The sequence below is a fragment of the Tupaia chinensis genome, unplaced genomic scaffold (genome assembly GCF_000334495.1).
Source record: "Tupaia chinensis unplaced genomic scaffold, TupChi_1.0 Scaffold144255_1, whole genome shotgun sequence".
NCBI lineage: Eukaryota > Metazoa > Chordata > Mammalia > Scandentia > Tupaiidae > Tupaia > Tupaia belangeri.
In genome coordinates, this window is record NW_006204113.1 from 2812600 (window position 1) to 2837437 (window position 24838).

The window sequence follows — 24838 nt, forward strand, 5'->3', positions numbered from 1 at the left end:
ATCTCCTTAGCAGTGCTGCTGGTATTAAAACAAGATTTGGTTTTTGTCTGAGAGTACACCCTTGTAACGTGTCATTTGAATCTTCTGTTCAAATGCACACTTCTTTTCCAAACTGATGACTGCCCAGTTGATGTTCCCAGAGAAGAGAATCCCAGCTACCTGAAACGGATATGGCTCAACAAAGAAGAAAACAGTGATCAATGTACCTCGAAGATGCGAAGTAACCTGGGCCAGCCGGTGACGTGGCGGTTAAGGTGGCTGGGTCCCACATTGCTGACTGCATGGTTTGAGTCCTGGACCCGGAGGTCTGAGAAATAGACCAGGCATGTGTGAGTGAGTGCCCAATGTTCCAAAAAGAAGGGGAAATGAAGAGAGAGTGTGGCGTGGCCATCCACCATGGGGGATGCTTTCTCACTTTCTCCCCACCTGCCCGTCTCTCCCCAGTGAGTGTACACATTCTCTGACAAGCTTAAAAAAAAAAAAAAAAAAGATAGGAAGTAAAGATCAACATGGAAGTATTTGAAATCATAAGAAATTTTAAAATCTGATGTTTAGAAATGTCTCCCCTGAGCTATGGATGCTTTTCACATACAGTCTCTAGTAACACAGACGCATTTCGTCATTCCAAACGTACTTAAAAATCTACGAGTGTTGGTGCTGAGAACAGATTGGCTGCATCTCGCACAGCATGAGTGGTAACAGTGGCATGTTTTGTGGGAATCTTTGGCCAGACGCAGTCCTGCAGTAGCTTCCTTCGTCGCGTCCCTCCTCTTAATATGCCTAAAATCTTCAAGTTATTTTCAGAGGAGAAATCACAAGCCCATAATGTAGGACAAGGAGACCATCCTGAAAAGGGAGGAGAACAAATTAACAAAAAGGCTATTCTACAGTTTTTTAAAACAAGGTATATTAATAATTAAGCCAAAGCTTATTTTTCGTAATTTTATGTAATGTGAGCTCTTTGATTGAAAGAGATTAAAAGGTCCTTCTTATTCACTCACCTCATCACCAGATATTTCTTGTCAATGTGCCTTTTTAATGGTTCCTGGGAGCCAATTCCAAAGCTATCATGTATCCATAATTAGCCAGGGTTATCTATGACTAAACAATTTTCCGAAAGATCTAAAGATTCTCCATAGACTACTTAATGGTATACCTAAGCATGGGCTCCCTTAACAGGAGACTTGACCATAATAAAGCATGAATAAAGCGCTGGAACACTAGCCAGAAGAGGACTCGTTGGGAAGTATACATGCACCTGCTCTGAGTGACACAGAAAAAGTGCGGTGGGACAGGCGTCCTGGACTTCTACTCTGACTATGAACTGCTATCTTTATCTGTCTGTCTGTCTGTCTATCTATCTATCTATCTATCTATCTATCTATTTCAATTCAATTCAATTTTTTTAAGAGAGATTTTTGCTATAGGGTGTGTGCACTTGCTGGAGAGACAGAGGCGGAAAGAAAGTGAGAAATCACCCCCAGGGAGGATGACCACACTGCAATCCCTTCTTCAGTCTCCTCTCGGGATCTTGGGCACACACACACACGTGTCCAGAGTGAGTTCTAAGCTGCCAGGTCTGGGACTTCAACCATGGTCAGCTATGTGGGAGTCCAGTGATATAACCATTATGACATTTGCTGTTCCCTCTTACTATCTTTTTTTTTTTTTTTCTGATTTATTTATATTTCATGCTTCTTCAAGTTCAGTTTGGAAATAGGAAGAAACAAAAACATGGCTAAATCCTATCCCTTCTTTTAAAATCTGACGTAAAATATAAGTTAACAATGATGGTCATTAAAAAAAAATAATAAGAGCCCCAGGGGTCAGCAGGTGGCATGGTGGTTAAGGCGCTGGACACTCCCATGTGGCCAACCACAGCTCGAGTCCTGGACCTGGTGACTTACTTTCTCACTTTCTCTTTCTCTCTCTGTCTTCCTCTGGTCAAATTAAAATAAATGAATGAATAAATAAAATTATACAAAATAATTCTTTAAAAAAAAAAACAATAAACAAGAACCCCAAATAAATAAAGCAGATATCACTAGACCTAAAGAGAGAAACTCTAATACAGTAATAGTTAGAGGCTTCAACACCCAACTCTCAGCACTGGACAGCTAGACAGAAAATCAAAAAAAACCATTCCATTTAAATTGTACTATGGGGGGCCGGCAGATGGCATCATGGTTAAGGTGGTGTGGTATTGGGCCATTGGACATTCCAGACCTGGTGGCTTGTTTTCTCTTTCCACATGTTTTTCTATCCAGCCATCCATTCTTGGTCACATAGGGCAATTCCATGTCTTAGCAATTGTGAAGAATGCTACATAAACATGGATGTACAAGTGTGTTTCCTACTATTTTCCTGTCCTTTGGGCAAATACCAATGTCTTTCGGATAAATACCAAGGAGTGGTACTGGTAGCTCTTTTTGTAAGTTTCTGAGAAACTCCGTATTATTTTCTACAGTAATAATTTACACTCCCACCAACAGTGTAGGATGATTCCCATTTGTTGATTTTTTTAAAAAGAATTATTTTATTTAACTTTATTATTATCATCATTATTATTTTCCAGTTTGATCAGAGAGAGACAGAGAGAGACAGAGAGAGAGAGAGAGAGAGGAAGTGAGAAAGCAAGCCACCAGGTCCGAGACTTAAACTGTGGTCGGCCATGTGGGAGTCCAGCGCCTTTAACCACCATGCCACTTGCCAGCCCCATTTTTTTTTCCTTCGTCGCGTCACCACATCGATCGGCCATTTGTTGACTTTCTTTACTTTTATTATTTAAGAGGTTTGTTTTTTATTTTGCCTTAGGGTGTGTGTGTTTGCCAGAGACAGAGACAGTGTGGCCACACTGCAACCCCTTCTTTTCCATTCTCCTCCTGGGATCTTGGACATACATGCACAAACCTGGGATGAATTTTTTTTTTTTTTTGGGGGGGTTTTTGCTTATAGGGCATGTGCACTCGCCAGACAGATAGAGAGAGACAGAGAGATAGAAAGTGAGAAATCACCCCCCCAGGGGGGATGGCCACGCTGCAATCCCTTCTCCTCCATTCTCTTCTTGGGATCTTGGGCACGCACGCACATGCGCCTGGCGTGAGTTCAAGCCACCGGGTCTCCGGGACTTGAACCGTGGTCGAGTACGTGGGAGTCCAGTGACATAGCCAATCCGCTAACTGCTGGTCCCAACCTGGGGTGAATTTTAAGCCACTGGGTTCGGGACTCGAACCATGGTTTGCTATGTGGAAAGCCCATGATGTAACTGCTACACCATCTGCTGGCCTGGAGGCTTCCCATTTAAATGGGAAGAGAAATCCCGTCTCCATTAGCAATCGCTTGCTATTTATCCCCAACTCCTCAGCCTTGTTAGCCACTTCCATGGTCTCTCTGCAGCTTTTGTCTATTCAGGTCAGTGTGCATAAATGAGAACCCTCCTAAACTGCGGGTGGGAATGTAAATTTACATTCCCTTGCCAGCATTCGCCATTCAACGTATTTTTTTTTTTACTATCATAGCAATTCTGACTGGGGTTAACTATATGTCACTTAAAACATCATATCTATGCACATTATAAGGATAGCTCATATGGTTTTGATTTGCATTCACCTTATAAGAGAGGAACATATTTTTTTCAAATGCTTATTCATCATTCATATGTCTTCCTTAGAGAGTTATCTGTTTAGCTCATTTGCCATTTTCAGTTAGATTTTTCTTTTCTTTCCTTTTTCGTTTTTTGCAGGTGAGCTGTTTAGTTCCCTGTATTTTCTGGTCAATCTCTTATCAGAAGCACAGTTTGCAAATATTTTCTCTAATTCTGTAGACTCTCTTCACTCATTTCCTTTGCTGTGCAGAAGCTCTTTAGCTTGATGTAATCTCACTTGCCTGGCTTTGGAACTGTTGCCTGGGCTTGAGGGATCTTACTTAAGAAATCTTTTCCGGGGCTGGCAGGTGGCGTGGGGGTTAAGGGCACTGGACTCCCACATGACTTACTGAGGTTCAAGTCCTGGACCTAGTGGCTTGTTTTCTCACTCACTCTCTCTCTGTCCCTCTCTGGTTTCCCTTGAATAAATAGATGGATAAATAAATAACGTTAAAATAATTTTTTTAAAAAGGAAATCTTTGCCTACTCCAGTGTCTTCCAGTGTTTCCCTTGTGTTTTAGACCAGCAGGTTTTGTTTTGTCCTTTCTAAATTTGTCATAGGGCATGTGCACTTACTGGAGATAGAGAGGGGAGAGAGAGAAAGAAGAAGAAAAGCACCCCTCAGGGGATGGCCACTGGGCAATCCTTTCTCCTCCATTCTCCCCTCAGGATCCTAGACATGACGCACACATGCCTGGCATGTTCCCCAAGCTACTGGGTCCAGGACTCAAACTGCACAGTTGGCCATTTGGGACCCAGCCACTATGCCACCTGCTGGCCCTCTGTCAGTAGGTTTATAGTTTGAGGCTTTACATTTAGATCTTTGATCAATTTTGGGACCAGCAGGTGGTGTGGTGGTTAAGGGCGCTGGACTCCCAAATGTTTGACTGCAGTTCAAGTCCTGGACCTGGCTTGCTTTCTCACTTTTCCTCTCCCTCCCTCTGTCCCTCTCTGGTCAAATTAAAAAGAAATAAAGTTAAATAAAAATAATTATTAAAAAAAAGATCTTTGATTGATTTTTCTTAATGGTGAGAGATAGGAATACAGTTTTGTTTTTCTCTAGGGGGATATCCAGTTCCTCCAGCACCATTTACCGAAAATACTTTCTTTTTTCCACTGGATTGTCTTGTGTCCTTTTTGTCAAAAATCAGTTGTCTGGGACCAGGAGGTGGCATGGTGGTTAAGGTGCTGGATTCCCAAATATCTGAACACACTTTGAGTCCTGGACCTGGTGGCTTGAAAAATCATGCCAGGTGTGTGTGCTTGTGTCCCAGAATCCTGAGAGGAGAACAGAGAAGGGATTGTGCCATATTTCGAGGCTGGGTAATGAGATGCTACCTACTTTGTTCTTTTTGCAGTGTTGCCTTGGCGATACAGTCTTTTATGATTCCAGACAAATTTCACGATTGTTTTCTATTCCTGTGAAGACCGTCACTGGTAATTTGGTCAGAATCATATTGAATTTGTAAATGAATTTGTGTAGAAATTTGATTATAGTGATTCCTCCAATCCAAGAACAAAGAATGTCTTTCCAGTTTTTTTGTATCATTCTCAGTTTCTTTTTCAGTTTTTCTTGTGAAGGTCTTTTACCTCTTTTGTTGGGTTTATTCCTAGGTATTTAATTTTTTGTGGCTATTATAAATGAGACTACTTTCTTCAATTGCTTCCTGCCTCTATCTGTTTATCGTTGGTATATAAAACACCTTAGATTTTTTGGGAGGCAAACAGGTGGCACAGGGACTGGGGCCACTGAATCCCACTTGACTGAGTGAGTAGTTCAAGTCCTGGACCTGCTATCTTGGGGAATGTTCCAGGCTCGTGTGTATGCATGGCCAATATCCTGAGACTTGAGAAGTGACTGTGGCATGGCTGTCCTCTCCACCTCCCCAGGAATGATTTCTCACTTTCTCTCTCTCTCAGCATCTATCTCTATCTCCCTCTATCTGGGGGCATGCACATACCCTATAGCAAAAACAAAAAAACAAAAAAAGGTAGAGTTATATATTGGTTTTGTATCCTACAGCTTTGCCAAATTCACTTATCATTTCTATGAATATTTTTGTGGATTATGTTGGCTATTTTATGTATATAATGTCATCTGCAAGTAGGGGCAATCTCACTTCATTCTTTCCTACGTGACTGTCTCTTACTTTACTCTCTATCTGATTGCATTAGCTAGGACTCCCCGCACTATGTTGAAGAGGAGTAGAGAAAGTGGGTAGCCTCATCTTGTTCCAGTTGTTAGTGGGAAAGCTTTCAGCTTTTCCTTGTCAGTATGATGTTAGCTCTGGGCTTGTCATATATGGCTTTTACTGTGTTTAGAAACATACTTCCTGGGACCAGCAGTTAGCATAATGGCTATGTTGCTGGACTCCCATGCAGTCGACCGCGGTTCAAGTCCCGGACCCGGTGGCTTAAACTCACACCGGGTGCGTGTGCATGTGTGTCCAAGATCCCGAGAGGAGAATGGAGGAGAAGGGATTGTGGCTTGGCCATCCTCCCGGGGGGTTGATTTCTTGCTTTCTGTCTCTCTCTGCCTTTCTGGTGAGCACCCGCATCCCATAGCAAAAAAAAGCTCTCCCAAAAAAGGAAAAAAAAAAAAGAGAAAGAAACGTACTTCCTATATCTATCTTGTTGAAAGTCTTGATCAGGATGGGATGTTGCATTTTATCAAATGCTTTTTCTACATCATATGATCATATGGCTTTTATCTTTCCTTCTATTAACATGATGTATTGCATTACTGTTTTGCTTTATGTTGAACCACGCTTTCGTACCTGGGATTAGGCCTATTTGGTCATAGTGTATAATCTTTTTAATGTGCTGTTGGACTGTTTTATGAGAGAGAGATTTTGCTATAGAGCACATGCACTAGCTGGAGAGACAGAGACAGAGAGACAAAAAGCAAGAAATCACCCCCTGGGGGGGATGGTCATGCCACAATTCCTTCTCCACATGCGCCTGGTGTGAGTTTCAAGCCATTCGGTCTGGGACTTGACTGCAGTCAGCTACATGGGAGTCAAGCAACCTAACCATTATGCCATCTGTTGGTCCCATGCTTGGTAGATTTCATTTGCTAGTATTTTGTTGAGGGTTTTTATAACTATATTCATAAGAGATACTGATCTGTAATTTTCTTTTTTTGTTGTCTTCTTGTCTGCTTTGGGTATCAAGGTGATGGAAGCTTAATAGAATGAGTTTGAGTAGGTTCCTTCCTTTTGGATTTTTAGAAATATGTATGTATGGGGAACCAGCAGTTAGCGTAATGGCTATGTCGCTGGATTCCCACGTAGTCGACCGCGGTTCGCATCCTGGACCCGGTGGCTTAGAACTCATGCCGGGCGTGTGTGCGTGCATGCCCAAGATCCCGAGAGGAGAATGGAGGAGAAGGGATTGTGGTGTGACCATCCCCCCTGGGGGGTGATTTCTTGCTTTCTGTCTCTATGTCTCTGTCTGTCTGTCTGGATAGCACACGCGCCCTATAGCGAAAACCTCTCAAAAAAAAAAAAAAAAAGAGAAATATGTATGTATGCACACATATAAATATGTACGTGTATTTCTACTTCTTCCAAGGATGTGTATAACTAACATTAAAAAAGTTCTTGGGGCCAGCAGGTGGTGTGGTGGTTGAGGATCTGGACTCCAAGATGGCCGACCACAGTTAGAGAGAGTCCTGGACCTGGTGGATTGCTTTCTCATTTTTCCTCTCTCTCTGCTCAAATTCCAAAATAATAATAACAAATAAGAGAAATAATTCATTTTTAAAAAGTCATCAATCAAAAAAAGATAGTACTTAAAATATTCTGTATCTTATTTTAAATAGGGCTTTACTCAGTCAAACAAATAGGCAATAATATTAAAACAAAGAAACATCATTCTTTGTTTTTAAGGCTTTTTTTAAAGTTCTTTTTTTTTTTAATGAGAGAATCAGAGAAAGACAGAGTTAGACAGAAACAGGTATATTAACATGGTCTTGGTCTTGCCATGCCGTAATACCACCCTCACCCCAACCTTCCAGTCAGCCAGGATCACTGGTATCCTCAGATCTATTAAGGATTTGTACCCACAGCCTCCCTTATGGCTTCCAGTGCCCATGAAGCAGTGTCCTACCCCCTTGATAGCCAGAATTATATTTCTAACAATTAAACAAAATGTGTTTAAGCTGGGAGTTCATAAAATCCTTGTTAGTATTACATATGCTTCTGAGGCATACAGCTCTAAAATGTGCTACTGCAGTACTGGACAGGAAAGAAAGAGCGCGGCCTCTAAAATCAAACTGCCTGGAGTTTGAACCCTGGCTCACCCATTAATTCATTGTGGGAAGTTACATGTTCTTTCTGAACCTAAGTTCCCTGATCTTTCTTTTTGGTGGTGGTGGTAGGGTGTGTATTTTAGACAGACTGTCATTGGGTCCTGATCCTCTTGCCTCAGCCTCCTGAGTAGCTGGGACTACAGGTGCATGTCTGGCTTTTTCAAGGTTGGCTGAGAATCGAATTTGGGTCTCTGACATGGCCTCACTCTGCCAAAGAGCAGTGTTCAGTGCATGCTACCATGCCTAGGCCTTTCCTTATCTTTATTTATTTTACTTATTTTAAAAGGTTTTTGCCATGGGGCACATGTGCTCCTCAGAGAGAGACAGAGAAAGCAAGAAAGTGAGAAACCACTCCCTGGAGGGATGGCTCCCTTCTCCATCCTCCTCTCAGGATCCTGGCATACATGTGCACAAGTCCTACACCCATGATTTTCAAGCCATGGGTCTAGAACTCAAACCATGGTCAGTCATGTGGGAGTCCAGTGCCTTAACCACCAGGGCACCTGAGCCCTCACACTTTCCTTCTTTAAAATAGGGGATAGGATCCCAAGAGAAGAATGAAAGAGAAGAGACTGCAGTGTGGCTCTTCCCCCAGGGAGTGATTTCTCACTTTTCCTCTCAGCTTCTGTCTCTCTCTTGCAAGCCCATGTGCCCTATGGCAAAAACCTTAAACAAACAAAAAAATAATAATAGGGAATAGGAGCTAGCAGGTGGCATGGTGGTTAAGGTGCTGGGCTCCCACATAATCAACTGTGGTTTGAGTCCTAGACCTGGTAGCTTGGTTTTCTCACTTTTCTTGCTGCTGGGTGCACATGCCCTGTAGCAAATTAAAAACAAAACAAAACAACAACAACAAAAAGATGATAAATAAAATTAAATCATTTTCTTTTAAAAATTGGGGGGGGGGGCAGTAGGTGACATGGTGGTTAAGGGTGCTGGATTCCCACATGGCTGACTGACCACAGCTCAAGTCCCAGACCTGGAGACTTGCTTTTTCACTTTCTCTTGTTCTCTCTTCCCCCTCCCTGGTCAAATTAAAATAAATAAATAAACTGAAATAAAATAATTCTTCAAAAAAATTTTAAAAAACGGGAGCTAAAAGAATACCCACCTCATATAATTACTCTATAATTATGAGTAATGAGTGAACTTATCTTTACCAACTACTTAGAATAGTGCCTGACACACAGAAAGCATTCAATGAAATATTATTGTTATTATTTATAGTCCCGGTAATTATAGAAAAATTGTGAAATATTTATAAAAACTTTAGTGATAACATAGAACTTTCAGAGTCTTTGCTGTAGGATATGTGCACTCACCAGAGATGGAAAGAGAGACAGAAAGCAGGGGTGGGAGAAATCACCCCCTAGGATGGCTATGCTGCAGTCCCTTCTCTAGTATCCTCTGGAGATCCTGAGCATGCTTGCACACACTTTTTTTTTTTTTTTTTTGAGAGGTTTTTGCTATAGGGCGTGTGCACTCGCCAGAAAGACAGAGAGACAGAAACGAGAAATCACCCCCCAGGGGGTGATTGCCATGCCGCAATCCCCTCTCTTCCATTCTCCTCTTGGGATCTTGGGCACACATGCACATGCACCTGGCATGAGTTTAAGCCACTGGGTCTGGGACTCGAACCACGGTCAACTACATAGGAGTCCAGCGACATAGCCATTGCACTTTCTGCTGGTCCCCCTCGCCTGGTGTGATTTTGAAGCTGCCAAGTCTGGAATTCGAACAGCACAGTTGACCATGGAGATCCAGGGCCTTAACCTCCATGCCACTTGCTGGAGAAATGGTTTTCTCTCACTAAATCGCTACTCTGTTAGCAGGCAGGTTTAATCGGAGACTTACCTGCATTGCTGCATCACCTATTGCACGTCGGATTTCCCTTAGAGTTTGATACGGCTCCAGCAAGTGATCACCACAGATAATATCTACCTAGGGACAAACAAAACAGTATCAGACTGCCTTCCTGCTTTAAAATACTATCTGGAAAAAATGAAGATGAAATTCAATTTAATGAGTCCAAATAGTGATTTCCAGTGGCTAGGCAGTGGCGCAGTGGTAAACACGACACTCTGCGAGGCACGCCCGCATGAGAAGGTTACTGGTTTGTGTCCAGAGACCTTCCCGAGTACAGGAGGCACATGTATGCCCATGATCCAGGCTGGCTAAGGCTGGAGGTGGGTCACGGCATCAGGACCCTCCTGGGAGTGCTGTGCCTCTGTCTGCCTCTCTGATTCAGGGAAGAGATAAACTTAAGAAAAATGATTATTTCCAGAGTACACTTTGCTATTTTATTTTAGACTGATTAAACACTGTCCAGAAAGGTTTGAGAAAATTTTACAAAAGAAAATAAGGTAAAGTGGAAAGAGAATTAGAGCACCCTACAACTGATACTCACAATGATTTCCTTGAATCTCTGGGAAATTAAATCATGTTTTATGTATTCAGTGTAAGACTTAAATCACTTATTTCTTTTATGAGAAAAAGAGGGAGAGCAAGTGAGACAGAGGACCCAAACAAGGGTCTCACCACATCGTGACCCTCTCCCCATCAGCTTTCCAGACAGCCAGAATCACGGTGCAGCCGATGCGGTCAAGTCCGGAACTCAACTCGGGAACTAAGCTTAGGGCCTTCTCATATGGCTCCATTATGGCTCAATGGCATCCCACTGCCTGTGCCACTATAGCTGGGTCTGGAAATTACATTAAAAAAAAAAAGATTCCAGGGCCAGCAGGTGGTGTGGTGGTTACGGTGCTGGACTCCGACATGGCTGACTGTGGTCTGAGCCCTGGACCTGGCAGCTTCCTTTCTTCCTTTCTCTCTTTCTCTGTCCCTCTCTGGTGAGCACACATGCACTATAGCAAATTAAAAAATAAAATAATAAATAAAATTAAAATAAGTAATTTGAAAAAGTTTCATGATAAAATGAGTAAAAGATATTAATGTTTAAAAATGTAATTTTTTTAAGTTTTTTTTTTTTTTCTTTTGCTATAGGGTACGTGCACTCACTGGAGAAACAGTCAAAAAATGAGAAATCACATCCCTCAGGGGGATGGCCATACCACAGTCCCTTCTCCTCCATTCTCCTCTCAGGATCTTGGGCACGCACACACATGTGCAGGCGTGAGTTTTTTTGTTTTGTTTTGTTTGTTTTGAGAGGTATATCACAGCCACAGGGCCAACTCTAAGCAGGATTTCTAAATACAGGAGTCTCTGGCCTGCTGTGTTAACTCTGCATAATCTCTCTAGCTTCAGAAGCATCAAGACTTAATACGAAGAACAGCAATAATATTTTTGAATCATAGAGCAAAAATCAGACTGTGAGGTAGTCTTATGAAGGTTGGAAAACCTTTAACATTTTATCTTTTAACTTTTTAAAACATTTATTTATTGGGATCAGCAGATGGTGTAATGGTTACATTGTTGGACTCCCATGTAGCTGACTGAAGTTTGAGTCCTGGACCCAGTGACTTAAAACTCATGCTAGGTCCATGTGCGTGCATGCCCAAGATCCCGAGAGGAGAATGGAGGAGAAGGAATTACAGCATGGCCATCCCCAAATATATATATTTAGTGTGAGTTCTGAACTACTGGGTCTTGGACTCAAACCTGTCAACCATGTGGAAATCCAGCAAATCCAGCACTTTAACCATCATACCACCTGCTGGCCTGCCCTTGGCTTTTTTTTTTTTTTTTAGAAATTTTTCCTATAGGGCATGTCCAGAGAAAGAGACACAGATACAGAGATGAAAGCAAGAAATCACCCCCTGGAGGGATGGCCATGCTGCAATTCCTTCTCCATTCTCCTCTTGGGATTTTGGGCATGTATGCACATGTATCCAGCAGGAGTTTCAAGCCACCAGGTCTGGAACTCAAACCACAGTCGGCCACAGGAGTCCAGCACCTCAACAACTACACTACCTGCTAGTGGCATAGTTAAGCAAAATCGCACTACAGATTTCAAGACAGTATTTTACTTTCTTCCTTCCTTTCCTTTCCTCCCTCCCCGCCCCTTTCTTTCTTCCCTGAGAGACAACAGGGTACCACCAACAGGGTCTTCATACTACACTCCAGGCCCAGTCCCACCCATCCCAGATCAAGGTGTACATGCACCCAGCATGTGTGAGAAGGCCTCGGAGCCTGAATACTGATGGCCCCCACCCCCATGGAGTCAACTGTTTCACCACACCACCGCTTGGCCTCCAGACAGAATTATTAATGTGCTTTTATGAATAAGCCACACTGGCCCATCCCTCTTTGTTCACACATACTCTCTTTACTAATAAGTATATTGTCTATCTGCAAGTTCCTGTCCGTCTTTCAGATCCATTCTTGAGTTAAAGCCTTTATGCTTGGCTATCTCTATTGTTGCACTCATCACATCCTACAGCTCGTTGTTTATTTATGTATCTTTCTCACAAAACTCTTCTGCCTTTAGTGGCATGAATTGTCTTATATCGGTATTCCCGAAGCCAAGTACATAGAGCTCAATTTAGTATAGACAGATAGTAAATAAATGGTAGAGATACAACATATATTGGTCTTTTTCTAAAGAATGATTTGGAAACTAACTTTAACCAACAGCCAAAGGTCATATACCACATAAGTAATGATACTGAGTTGTTGGAGAAGTCATGACATATTCTGCATGGGAAAAATGTCATGACTTTTCCAACAACCTAATAATAATAATAATAATAATAATAATAATAAAAGAATGTACCTTTTAAGATGGAACTAGTTATGGTAGAATAAGAAACCCTGATATCACATCTTTTACGTGAAAAATTTTAGTGATCAATGTGATATAGACTTTCAAAATTTCATTTCATAAAAACAAAATAAGTAGCTCAGCAGGTGGCATGGTGTTTAGGTACTGGACTCCCACATAGCCATCTGTAGTTTGAGTCACGGACGTGGCACCTTGCTTTGTCACTTTGTCTCTCTCTGGTGAGAGCACGTGCCCTATAGCAAATTTAAAATAATAATAATAATGATAAACAAAATTAAATAATTCTTTTTTTTTAAATGAGGTTTAGGTATCAAATAATATACAAAGGAATATGGACAAGAGTAGTTACAAAACAAAATACAGTAAGTAGGCATCCATGAATTAAGAATATCACAAAACTGGGGACCAGCAGATGGCGTAGTGGTCCAGCAGTTCCATCACTAGACTCCCACATGACCGACTATGGTTCAAGTCCTGGACCTGGTAGCTTCAGAATCACTCTGGGCATATGTGTGTGCATGCTCATGATCCTGGGAGGAGACTGGAGGGGAAGGGGTTGCAGCGTGACCATCCTCCCTGGAAGGGTCATTCCTCACTTTCATTCTTACTGTCTTTCTCTCTCTCTCTCTCTCTCTCACACACACACACACACACACACACAAGCACACATGCTATGAAGGCAAAAACCTCTATTATTTAAAAAAAAAATAAATAAAATAAAAAAAGAACACTAAACTGGGACCAGCAGATGGTATAATGGTTACCTCACTAGACTCTCACATGGGTGACTGCAGTTGGAGTCCTGGACCACATGCTTGAAACTCACGCTGGGCATGTGTGTATGCATACCCAAAATCCCAAGAGGAGAACGGAAGAAAAGGGATTGTGGCATGGTCACCCCTCCGCCTTGGAAGGAGTGGTTTTTCACTTTCTGTCTCTCTGTTTCTCCAACAAATGCACGTGCTCTCTAGCAAAAATCTAAAAAAAAAAATTACCATCAAATCGACTATGGTAATTCAGCAACACTAAGGTCTGTATGTGAAATAGATCTATTTGAGTAATTACTGATCTTTTTTTTTTTTTTTTTTGCTATAGGGCACATGCGCTCGCCAGAGAGACAGAAAGTGAGAAAGCTCCTCCTAGAGGGGATGACCATGCCACAATCCCTTTTCCTCCATTCTCCTCTCGGGATCTTGGGCACGCATGTACATGCACCCAGCATGAGTTTAAAGATGCCAGGTCTAAGACTTGAACCACAGTAGGTGACAGGAGAATCCAGTGATATAACCATTATACCATCTACTGGTCCCAATCTCTGGTTTTTTAATCAACTTAAATCTCTCTCTCTGCTCATATCAGATGACACTAAATATACTTTCTTGGATTTAGAAGGCTTAAACAGTTGTTATTGTTTGTTTTTAAAGAACTATTTATTTATTTAATTCCATGTTATTATTATTATTATATTTTAATTTGACCATATAGAGACAGAGAGAAAGAGAAAGCAATAAAGCAAGCTTCCGGGTCCAGGACTTGAATGGTAGTCGGCCATGTGGGAATCCAGTGCCTTTAACCACTACGCCACCTGCTGGCCCCACCTTAAGCAGTTTTAGTCACAAATTAATTAGTCTGCATATTTAATAATTTTGTGCTGCATTATTTTAATATTTTGGTGAAATAGTAATTTATGAATGAGATAAGATAATGTATCTGAATAAGGAAAGAATATTTACTTAAAGAGCCAAGAACTGACAGAGAAACAAATTTTATATCATTTTATTTTAAAATGCTAAAAGCCTTTAATTCTATGATATGAGGAAAAGAGAAACCCACATCAATTTAGAAGATATTTTTTTAAAGAATTATTTTATTTAACTTTAGTTATTTCTTTATTTTAATTTGACCAGAGAGGGATAGAGAGAAAGTGAGAAAGCAAGCTGCCAGATCCAGGTCTTGAACTGTGATGGGCCATGTGAGAGTCCTGTGCCCTTAACCACTACACCACTTGCTGGCGCCAGAAGAGATTATTGTACAACATAGTGGCTACAATTAGTATCAATGTACAATATTCTTGAAAATTGCTAGTAGCAGAAATTTTAAGTGTTCTTATCGTTAACAATATGTGAGTTAATGCTGTTAATTAGCTTGATTTAGCCCTTCTACAATATATACATGAAAACATCATGTAATACATAATATATAATTTTTGTCAATTAACTAAATAAATCAGGGAAACCTCTCCTCAAAAAGAAAAAAAGACTCAGAGCTTTTCTCCCTCTCTTAAAACTCTTTCTTTTCCCCTTAAGATAGGGTCTCATCCAGCAGTTAGTGTAATGGCTATGTCCCTGGACTCCCATATAGCCAACTATGGTTCAAGTCCCAAACCTGGCGGCTTAAACTCACGCCAGGCATGTGTGCATGCGTGCCCAAGATCCTGAGAGGAGAATGTAGGAGAAGGGACTGCGGTGTGGCCATCCTCCCTGTGGGATGATTTCTCGCTTTCTGTCTCTCTATCTCTCTGGCGAGTACACGCGCCCTATAGCAAAAACCTCTCCAAAAAAAAAAAAAAGAGAGAGAGAGAGATAGGGTCTCATCACATCACCACCCCCTTGTCTCGGCTTCCCAGCTGAGACCAGAGACTCTAACCACTGTGCCTGACCTTTAGGTTGACTGGAAATTGAATCTGGGCCGCCAGTGTGGCTTGGCCTGTGGAGCACAGCATCTTAGCAGCATGAGCCACTGTGGGAGGGAGAGCCCTGAGGGAGAGCTTTGAAAATCAAATCTCTTAAATCTTCAGATGTAATAAATGGTAGCTGTACTTTATCAAAATCTAGCCACAGATACTAGAACTTATATCCAGAGCACTTAGACAAAATAAAGAAATAAAAGGCATCAAAATTAGATGGAAGAAGAAAAAAAAAATCTAGCCACAGAGGAAACAATCTCTATCCTATAGGGCCCTCCTGGCTATCACTTCTTACTCTATATAATTAGAAAAGTCTCTGACTTTTGCTTTTAGAAATAATAGACCAGGGGCCAGTAGGTGACATGGTGGTTAAGGCCCCAGACTCCCACATGGCCAACTGTAGTTCGAGTCCCAAATCTAGTGGCTTACTTTCTATTTCCCTACCCATCTTTTAAAAGAAAGAATAAAATTAAATAAATAATTCTTAAAATAAATAAATAAATAAATAATAGACTGTTAGGGATCCCTAGAAGTCTTAAACATCTATCTGTCTCTACCCAAAAGCCTAAGAATAACCTCAGGACCAGCAGTTAGCATAATGGCTATGTTGCTGGACTGCCATGTAGTCAACCGTGGTTCGCGTCCCGGACCTGGTGGCTTAAAACTCACGCTGGGCGCGCGTGCGTGCGTGCCCAAGATCCCGAGAGGAGAATGGAGGAGAAGGGATTGCGGCGTGGCCATTCCTCTGGGGGGTGCTTTCTCCCTTTCTGTCTCTCTGTTTCTCTCTGTCTGGAGAGTGCACGTGCCCTATAGCAAAAACCTTTAAAAAAAAAAAAGGCAAATAAATAAATAAATAAAACCTCAACCTCTCTGTGGCCATAAGATAATAGAAAAGTCATTTCTACGTATCAATTACCAGGAGATACAGTCAGCAGATGTCAAGCTCAATTAGAGACGTCACTTTTCATTGGATTTAACATACATTTATATATAGTGTTGGCACTACAACCCTACCAAAATTTCAATCACTTCTTTAAAAAACAATTATTTATTTATTTAATGACATTTGTTGATATTTTTTTCACTTGACCAGAGAGAGAGAAAGGGAAAGGGAGAAAGTAATCCGTCAGGTCTGGGACTTGACCCATAGTTGGCCATGTGGGGATCTAGTGCCTTTAACCACCATGCCACCTGCTGACCCTCAGTCATTATTTATTTTTTTAAAGACATTTTTGCCTTAGGGCATGTGCACTCACCAGAGAAAGAGTAAGAGAAAGAGACAAAGTGAGAGGGAAAGTGAGAAATCATCCCATCCCGGGGCGGGGGGGAGACCAGCCCCTATGGAGAATGACCACGCTGGAATCCCTTCTCCATTTTCCTCCCAGGATCTTGGGCACATTTGCACATGTGCCTGGAGAGATTTTGAAGCCACCAGGTCTGGGACTCAAACCCCAGTCAACTATGTAGGAGTCCAGTGACGTAACTACTATGCCATCTGCTGGCCCCTCAATCATTAATATATCTATTAATATAACCAATACTAAATAGAAAGTTTTAGATAAAAATTATTTAGATAAAAAATTATTTAGTGAGAGTTTACACATGATGTAGAATAACAAAAACCTTTACAACTAATGAAAAAGCAAAGCTGTATAAAAGTGCATTTTCACTGAACCCACAAAACTATCTTTGTATTTTTTTTTCTTTTCCATTCTTTTAGATTGTTGCCACAGGGTGTATGTGCTTGCCGGAGAGACAGAGAAAGAGGGAAAGTGAAATATCACCCCCTCAAAGCAGAGAAGGCCACACCTCAACCCCTTCTCCTCCATTCTCTCCTCAGGATTTTGAGCATAGATGTGTACACACCTGGTATGTTTTTCTACCCATAACGTATGGGACTCGAGCCCTGGAGTCAGCCATGTAGGATCCAGCATACTAAACATCACACCACCCACTGGCCTGAGTGTATTTGTATTTTTATGTTCAATAGTACCTGAGATTTAACAGTTCTATCCTATAATAAGAAAATACTATGTAGCTAAAATAGGAGATATTTTTCAATGCCTGAAAAAACGAATAGGGTCTATATCAGACACATATTTCATTTTTCTAGGTGTCTTGAGCTTGTCTGTTATACTGTAACAACTGATAAATGCAAGGCTGTCCTCTGAAGAAAAGTGATGATAAGAGATGGAATAAAGGCCCCAGAAGTGCTTTAATCCTTCATCTCCTCAGCCTTTCTCTGACACCAATAAATGGTCATCAAGGGCAGTAAGAAATGGGCAGGAGGTCAGTGTGATTCACGTTAGTGGTGGGAATCACTGTGTATCACTATTCAATGAACACTTACGATGTCTACATCATGAAAGAGAAGTCACTGCACAAAATCCTAGGGACAGTTCTTTCCACACTCTGAAAGTAACCTCACAACTTCACTTTTCCTTTGACATCCATGTATGGTACCTGACAAGCTGGATCAAGACCCATTTTTCTTCTGAGGAATTTTTCTACGTGTCCAATAGTTGCTTCTCCTGAAACACGAACGAACTTCTTTTCCAACGGCTACGAAAATAAATAAAACTATTTTCAGACTAAATATATACACATATAAACACATACATGAATGTTTATGTATATATGCTATGTAAACCAGAAAGCAAATTTTATAGCAAAGATAATCAACAGACCCTCGAAAGAAAAATTACTACAAAACGAGTTAATTTACATATCAAAAAAGAAAAATAGAAATTCTTCTTTGCATCTCCCTCTTTGAAAGTATGTCAACCAATTCTTTTAAATAGAAAGGTTCTGTGGTTTATTTTTAATATCTCAACAAATACAAAAGAAAACTTAGAATGAAATTTATTCATTCAAGTACTTAATTTACACTTCAGAAAGAGAGAGAGAACACCCAAGATCAAATGTCTAAAACAACCTAGCTTTTTCAAGAAAACTGTAAGGGTAAATAAACAAGAGGGGGGCCAGCAGGTGGTGTAGCAGTTAAGGCTCTGGATCCCCACATGACCAACTGCAGTGTGAGTCCTGGAACTGGATCTCTCACTTCCCCTCCCTCCCACTCTCCTCTCTCTCTCTCTGGTGAGCACGTGTGCCTTATAGCAAACTTAAAAAAAATTAGGGACCAGCAGATGGTGTAATGGTTACGTGGCTGGACACCCTATGTAGTCGACTGCAGTTCAAGTTCTGGACCTGGTGGCTTAAAACTCACAATGGGTGAATGTGCATGTGTGCCCAAAATCCCGAGAGGATGATGGAGTAGAAGAGATTGTGATGTGGCCATCCCTTTCTATCTCCCTGTCTCTCCAGTGAGTGCATGTACCCTATAGCAAAAATCTCTCTCTCAAAAATAAATAAATAAAAGTAAATAAATAATTCTTAAAAAGAAAAAAGACAAGATAGAGGAGGAATAGCTAGATAAAAATCACATAACAGGGTCAGTCCATGGCAAGGTTAAGGAGGCTGGATCCCACATGGTGTACCGCATAGTTTGAGTCCCAGAACTGGCAGCCTGAAAAACATGTTGAGTATGTGTACATGCATGCTCAAATTCCCAAAAAGAGAGAGAAAAGAAGGGACTGTGGTGTGACCATTCTTCACAGGGAGAGGGGACTTCTCACTATTCCTGTATCCTCTCTGTCTCTCCAGCAAGTACATGCACCCTCTGGCAAATTTTAAAAATAATAAAAAAGAGTAAGGGATATAAATGAGAGCTATATCAACCAAGTACCAGTATGAACTTCATTTGGACCTCAATTTAAACAAAACCCATAAAACAATTTCATGAGACAATCTAGGAAATTTAAATAGTACACTGAATATTATATCAAAGAATCATTGAAATATAACAACATTACTGTTATATTTGTAAAAAGAATCCTTATCTTTCAGAAACAAATTGAATTATTTACTGATGAATGATATATAGTCTTAAATTTGCTTCAAAATTATCGGGTTGTCAGAAAAGTCAGGACATACTTTTTCTACATAAAAATGCATCATGACTTTTTTTGACAATCTAATATACTGGAGGAGAAAAATAATGACAGTACAGATGAACAAGACTGGTCTTAAGTTCAAAAGTACTTAATTGGGGGGCTGGCAGGTGGAGTGGTGGTTAAGAGCACTGGACTTATACATGGCTGACCACAATTACATCCCCAAAACTGGTGGCTTCCTTTCTCACTTTCTCTCGCTCTCACTTGCTCTATCTCTCTCTGGTCAAACTGAAACAAACAAAGTTGAATAAAATAATTATTTAAAAAATTATTTAATTGGGAATGACACATACATGGGGGTTCATTATACTATTCTGTCTACTTTTGTATGAGTTCAAAATTTTACATAATAGGGCCAGCAGGTGGCATGGTGGTTAAAGTGCTGGACTCCCACATGGCCGATTCAAGTCCCAGACCTGCACCCTCTGCTTTCTCACTTTGTCTATCTCTTTTTCTCTGGGGAGCACATGTGCCCTATAGCAAATTTTAAAATAGTACTTGATAAAATTAAGTAAACAATAATTTTTAAAAATTTTCTTTCCATAATAAAGAGTTGTTTTGTTTTGTATCATTTTTTTTTTTAAAGAGAGATTTTTGCTATAGGGCATATCCAGTCACCAGAGAGACAGAAACAGAAAGCGAGAAATAACCCCCCAAAAGGGATGGCCACACTGCAATTACTTCTCCATTCTACTCTGAGATTTTGGGCACGTACACATATGCACATGGTGTGTTTTAGGCCACTGGTTCCAGGACTTGAGCCACGGTCGACTACGTGGGAATTTAGCAATGCAATCATTACACCATCCACTGGTCCCTAGTTATTTCTTTTTTTTTGGAGAGGTTTTTGCTATAGGGCATGAGCGCTTTTCAGAGAGACAGGGAGAGACAGAGAGACAGAAAATGAGAAATCACCCACTTGGGGGGGATGGCCATGCTGCAATCCCTTCTCCTCCATTCTCCTTTCAGGATCTTTGGCACACATGCCCGGTGTGAGTTTAAGCCACCAGGTCCAGGACTTGAACCACGGTCAACTACATGGAAGTCCAGCGACATAGCCATTATGCTAACTGCTGGTCTCCCTAGTTATTTCTTTTTAAGTGGAGAATTAAAAGATTAACATCTAGAGATACGTAGAAAGTGATCCACTAATTTGAGATGTAGGAGGTGACAGGTAGAGACCACAGGGTTAAAAAGAAACGAATGTTTATCCAGCTCCTCTTTCTCTAAGACCATTATGGATACTATTTAAGACAACTGAAAAACTAAGATAATCCCAACTAAAATGGTATCTTTGAGGAAACTTAAATGTTTTTCTAGGGGCACAAAGAGCTTAAAAAGGCTACCAAGACAACCTGGACAGGTAAGGTATACATTTGTTCCACACAACAGCACTCAGTTTTCTTAGTTATAACTCAGCTTCTTCTTCTTTTTATTTTTATTTATTTATTTATTTATTGCTATAGGGAACATGCACTCACCAAAGAGAAATAGAGACATAGAGAGAAAAAGTCAGAAATCATTCCCATTTGAAGGGATGGCCATGTTGCATTCCTTTCTCCTCCATTCTCCCCAGACTTTGGGCACGCATGAACATGTGCCCAGCATGTTTTTCAAGCCACCAGGTCTGGGATTCAAACTGCGGTCAGCCATGGGGGATCCAGCTGCCTTAACCACCACAACACCTGACTGGTTCATTGGCTCTTTTTTTTTTTAATAATAATAAAAAAAAATGCTTATTGGAGCTGGCAGGTGGTGTGGTGGTTAAAGGTGCTGAATTCCCACGTGGCTGATTGCAGTTTGAGTCCTAGACCTGGCGACTTGCTTTAAACTTTTCCTTCCCTCTCTCTCTGGTGGAATTAAAAAATAATAACAACAAATAGAACTAAATAAATAAATATTTAAAAATATGTATGCTTATTTCTTCCAGAGACAGAGACAAAGAGGCCCCCTAACAAGGTCTCCACACTGTGACCTACCCCTAGCCTCAGCTGGCCCTTACACAGGCACCTACAACGGACATGCTCGGGGAGTCCCAGGATGGGATCAAGGACTTGACCATATGGGTCCAGTGTCATTACGGCTGCAACACCACCTGGCTCTCGTAGTTTGTTTCTTAACATCTTTCCTGACTAAAACTACAAGCCTATATTAGGTAAGTATTACTATATAGGTACTTCGGTATGCTGGTTACACACAAGCAACTGATAAATGACTCCTTACTGCCACAGTACGGCAGGGAGCACAGGCATAAGGGCAGGTACTCCACAGACGGCCTTCATGGATTCAAACTTCGCTTCTGCCATTTTCTAGTTGCAAGTCCTTGGGTAAGTTCCTGACTGAATCTTTCTATGTCTCGGTCTCCATTTGTTTTTGTTAATTATTTTATTTATTTAATTTTTTATTTGTTATTATTATTGTTATTATCAACTTGAACAGAGAGAGACAGAAGGAGAGAGAAAATGAAAATAAAAAAATAAGCTGCCAGGTCTGGGTCCCGAACCAACATCGGCTACATGGGAGTCTAGTACCTTAACCACTATGCCACCTGCTGGACCCTCCATTTGTTAATTAGAACTAAAAATAGTACCTACCTCAGAATTGTCATGAGAGTAAATAAGCTAATGTACATAAATAAGTAATAACAATGCTGGCACATGTAAGCTCTGAAGAGTATTGCAGTTACATGGCTGTATTATGAGCCAGTTTGTCTCTTTAAAATGATTTGTATCTGGGGCTAGTAAGTGACGTGGTGGTTAAGGCTCTGGATTTCCACATAGCCAACTATGGTTCAACTCCCAGACCTGGCAGCTTGCTTTTTCGCTTTCCCTCTCTCTCTCTCTTTCTCTCTCTCTCTGTCTCTCTCTGGTCAAATTAAAAATAAGAATAACAAATAGAATTAATGCAATAAATAAATATTTTTTTTAAAAAGAGAGAAAAGAAATAAGTGGACACATCTAACATGTGACTCCCAACTACAAGGGACACATGCATTCATCCCTCCTGAGAACAAGCCAGGACAAAGCCCCTCCTAATTCTGCCTCAGTTCCTCTTCAACAACCCACTCCAGTCCTGCTCCCTATTTGAGAGCTCTGTTCTTCCTTCCCTCTCTTAATAAACTCAGTTTTGCTATCCCCTCTCTGTGTCCATGTCTCTAATTTTTTGTAAGCATGAAATAAAGTTGGGTCTGCTGCTGTTCCTGCATTAGGTTTTGGGCCCATGGACCCCAACTTCCCCCATCCATGGGACTTGGGTTTTAACTGCAGCCAGACATGTGGGATACAACCCCCCTCTCCCCATACATAGGCTTAACTACTGTGCTGTGGGGCCAGAGCAGCAACGTTTTCCAACCCTTAGAAAATCAACAGACTTGGAGATTGAGCATCAGTGGTTGCTAACATACACAGAGAAACAAATAGCCGCCTAACTGATGAAAACAGCATTACCGAAAACATATTCTGGTTTCCCACAATCTAACCTGTCTGATCAACAGGCAGATTTAACTATAAAAATTATACCAAAGAGAAGCAACATCAGAACTTAACCAGTTCGTGGTATGATAGTTAAGGTGCTGGACTTCCACGACTCCCACATGGCTAACTGTGGTAAGAGTCCCAGATCCGGTGGTTTGAAAGTCATGCTAGGCATGTATGCATGCATGTCCAAAATTCCAGAAAGAAACTAGAGAAGAAGGGACTGCAGTTTGGCCACCCCTATCCCAGGGGGTAACTCCTCACTTCCCCCTCTCTGTCTCTCTCCTATGAGGACACACGCCCTAAAAAGATGGAATAAAATAAGACAAAAAAACCTGACCAGTAGGAAACTACACGACAAACAGTTCAGTTTGTTACCAATGAATTACAGGAAAAAAAGAAATAAGAAACTTAGATCTTGGGCATGCATACACACGCACCTGGTGTGAGTTTAAGCCACTGGGTCCTGGACTTGAACCGCAGTCGACTACATGGGAGTCTAGCAACCTAGCCATTACGTTAACTGCTGGTCCCGTGAATTTTATCTTTTTTAATAACTTAAAGTTATCTTTTTAAAAAGAATTATTTTAATTAATGAATTAATTAATTAATTAAATTTGACCAGAGAGGGACAGAGTGAGAGAGTGAGAGAGAGAAAGTGAGAAAGCAAGCTGCCAGGTCTGGGACTTGAACCATGATTAGCCATGTGGGAGTCCAGCGCCTTTAACCACCATGCCACCTGCTGGCCCCAAAGTGTTTAAAAAAAAAAATACAATTGAGACAAGTAAAATTTTGAACATGGAGGGGACCAGCAGTTAGCGTAATGGCTATGTCGCTGGACTCCCACGTAGTCAACCGCAGTTCACTTCCCGGACCCGGTGGCTTAAAACTCACACCGGGCGCGTGTGCGTGCGTGCCCAAGATCCCGAGAGGAGAATGGAGGAGAAGGGATTGCGGCATGGCCATCCCCCCGGGGGGTGATTTCTCACTTTCTGTCTCTCTGTCTCTGTCTGTCTGGTGAGCGCACGTGCCCTATAGCAAAAACCTCTCCAAAAAAAATTATTTTTTTGAACATGGACTAGGTAGTTTAAAAACTTTTAAAAGAGTTATTTAATTTTACCTAGTATTATTTTAAATCTGACCAGAAAAAGACAGAGAGACAGAGGGTAAATGAGAAAGCAAGCCACCAACTGCAGTTGCCCATACGGGAGTCCAATGCCTTAACCACCACACCACCTGCTGGCCCAAGACATTTTTAATTTCTTTAACTCCTCGCCCTCACCTAACCTTCTGGAAAATGACCAACTAAAGAAGGTACAAGGACAGTGTAATGAACAGTCACTGTCCTTCGTTTAGTTTATCAGCTGCAAACATGCTATTGCATTTGCTTTATCTCTTCATATATCTGTATGTTTATTTTTTCCCTTGGACCACTTGAGTTATTTACAGACACTGAAATATTTTGCCCTGAATGTATTTGCAATTCTCTTCTCAGAATTAGAGGGAATTCTCCTATATAACTACCATATAATTATCAGGAAACTTACGAAATTTTTCAAGAAATTTAACATTCATACAATGCAATTATCTACATAAGTCCACATTCAAATTTCTCCAACTGTCCTGATAATGTCCTTTATAAATTGTTCTTTATTATTATTATTATTATTATTATTATTATTATTATTCGCAATTGATTACATGGGAGTCCAGTGACATAGCCATTACGCTAACTGCTGGTCCCTATAAATTATTCTTATTTTAATCCAGGATCTAAAGGAGGATCACGTGTTTCATTTTGTTGTCCTGTCTCAGTAATGGCCTTCAGTCGAGAATAGTTCTGCCACCTCATTTTTATCTTTCATGAGATAAATGTTCTAGTAACTTTTTTTTTCCGAGGTTGTGATGTGACCACACCCCATTTCTTTTTTTTTTTTTTTTTTTTTGAGAAGTTTTTGATATCGGGCCTG

The 24838-nt window shown here is 40.9% G+C and overlaps 1 protein-coding gene across 1 annotated transcript in view; it reads right to left on the bottom strand.

The window, feature by feature from the left end:
- Nucleotides 1–649: 649 nt before the first annotated feature.
- PCGF6 (polycomb group ring finger 6) overlaps nucleotides 650–24838 on the bottom strand; it is a 61837-nt gene continuing 37648 nt past the window's right edge. The window contains exons 10-12 of the mRNA XM_014583318.2: nucleotides 17846–17944; nucleotides 9810–9896; nucleotides 650–846 (exon numbers count right to left, since the gene is read on the bottom strand). Of these exons, the coding sequence (XP_014438804.1) occupies nucleotides 790–846; nucleotides 9810–9896; nucleotides 17846–17944 (243 nt within the window). The 3' untranslated portion in view covers nucleotides 650–789. The remainder of the gene's footprint in view (nucleotides 847–9809; nucleotides 9897–17845; nucleotides 17945–24838) is intronic.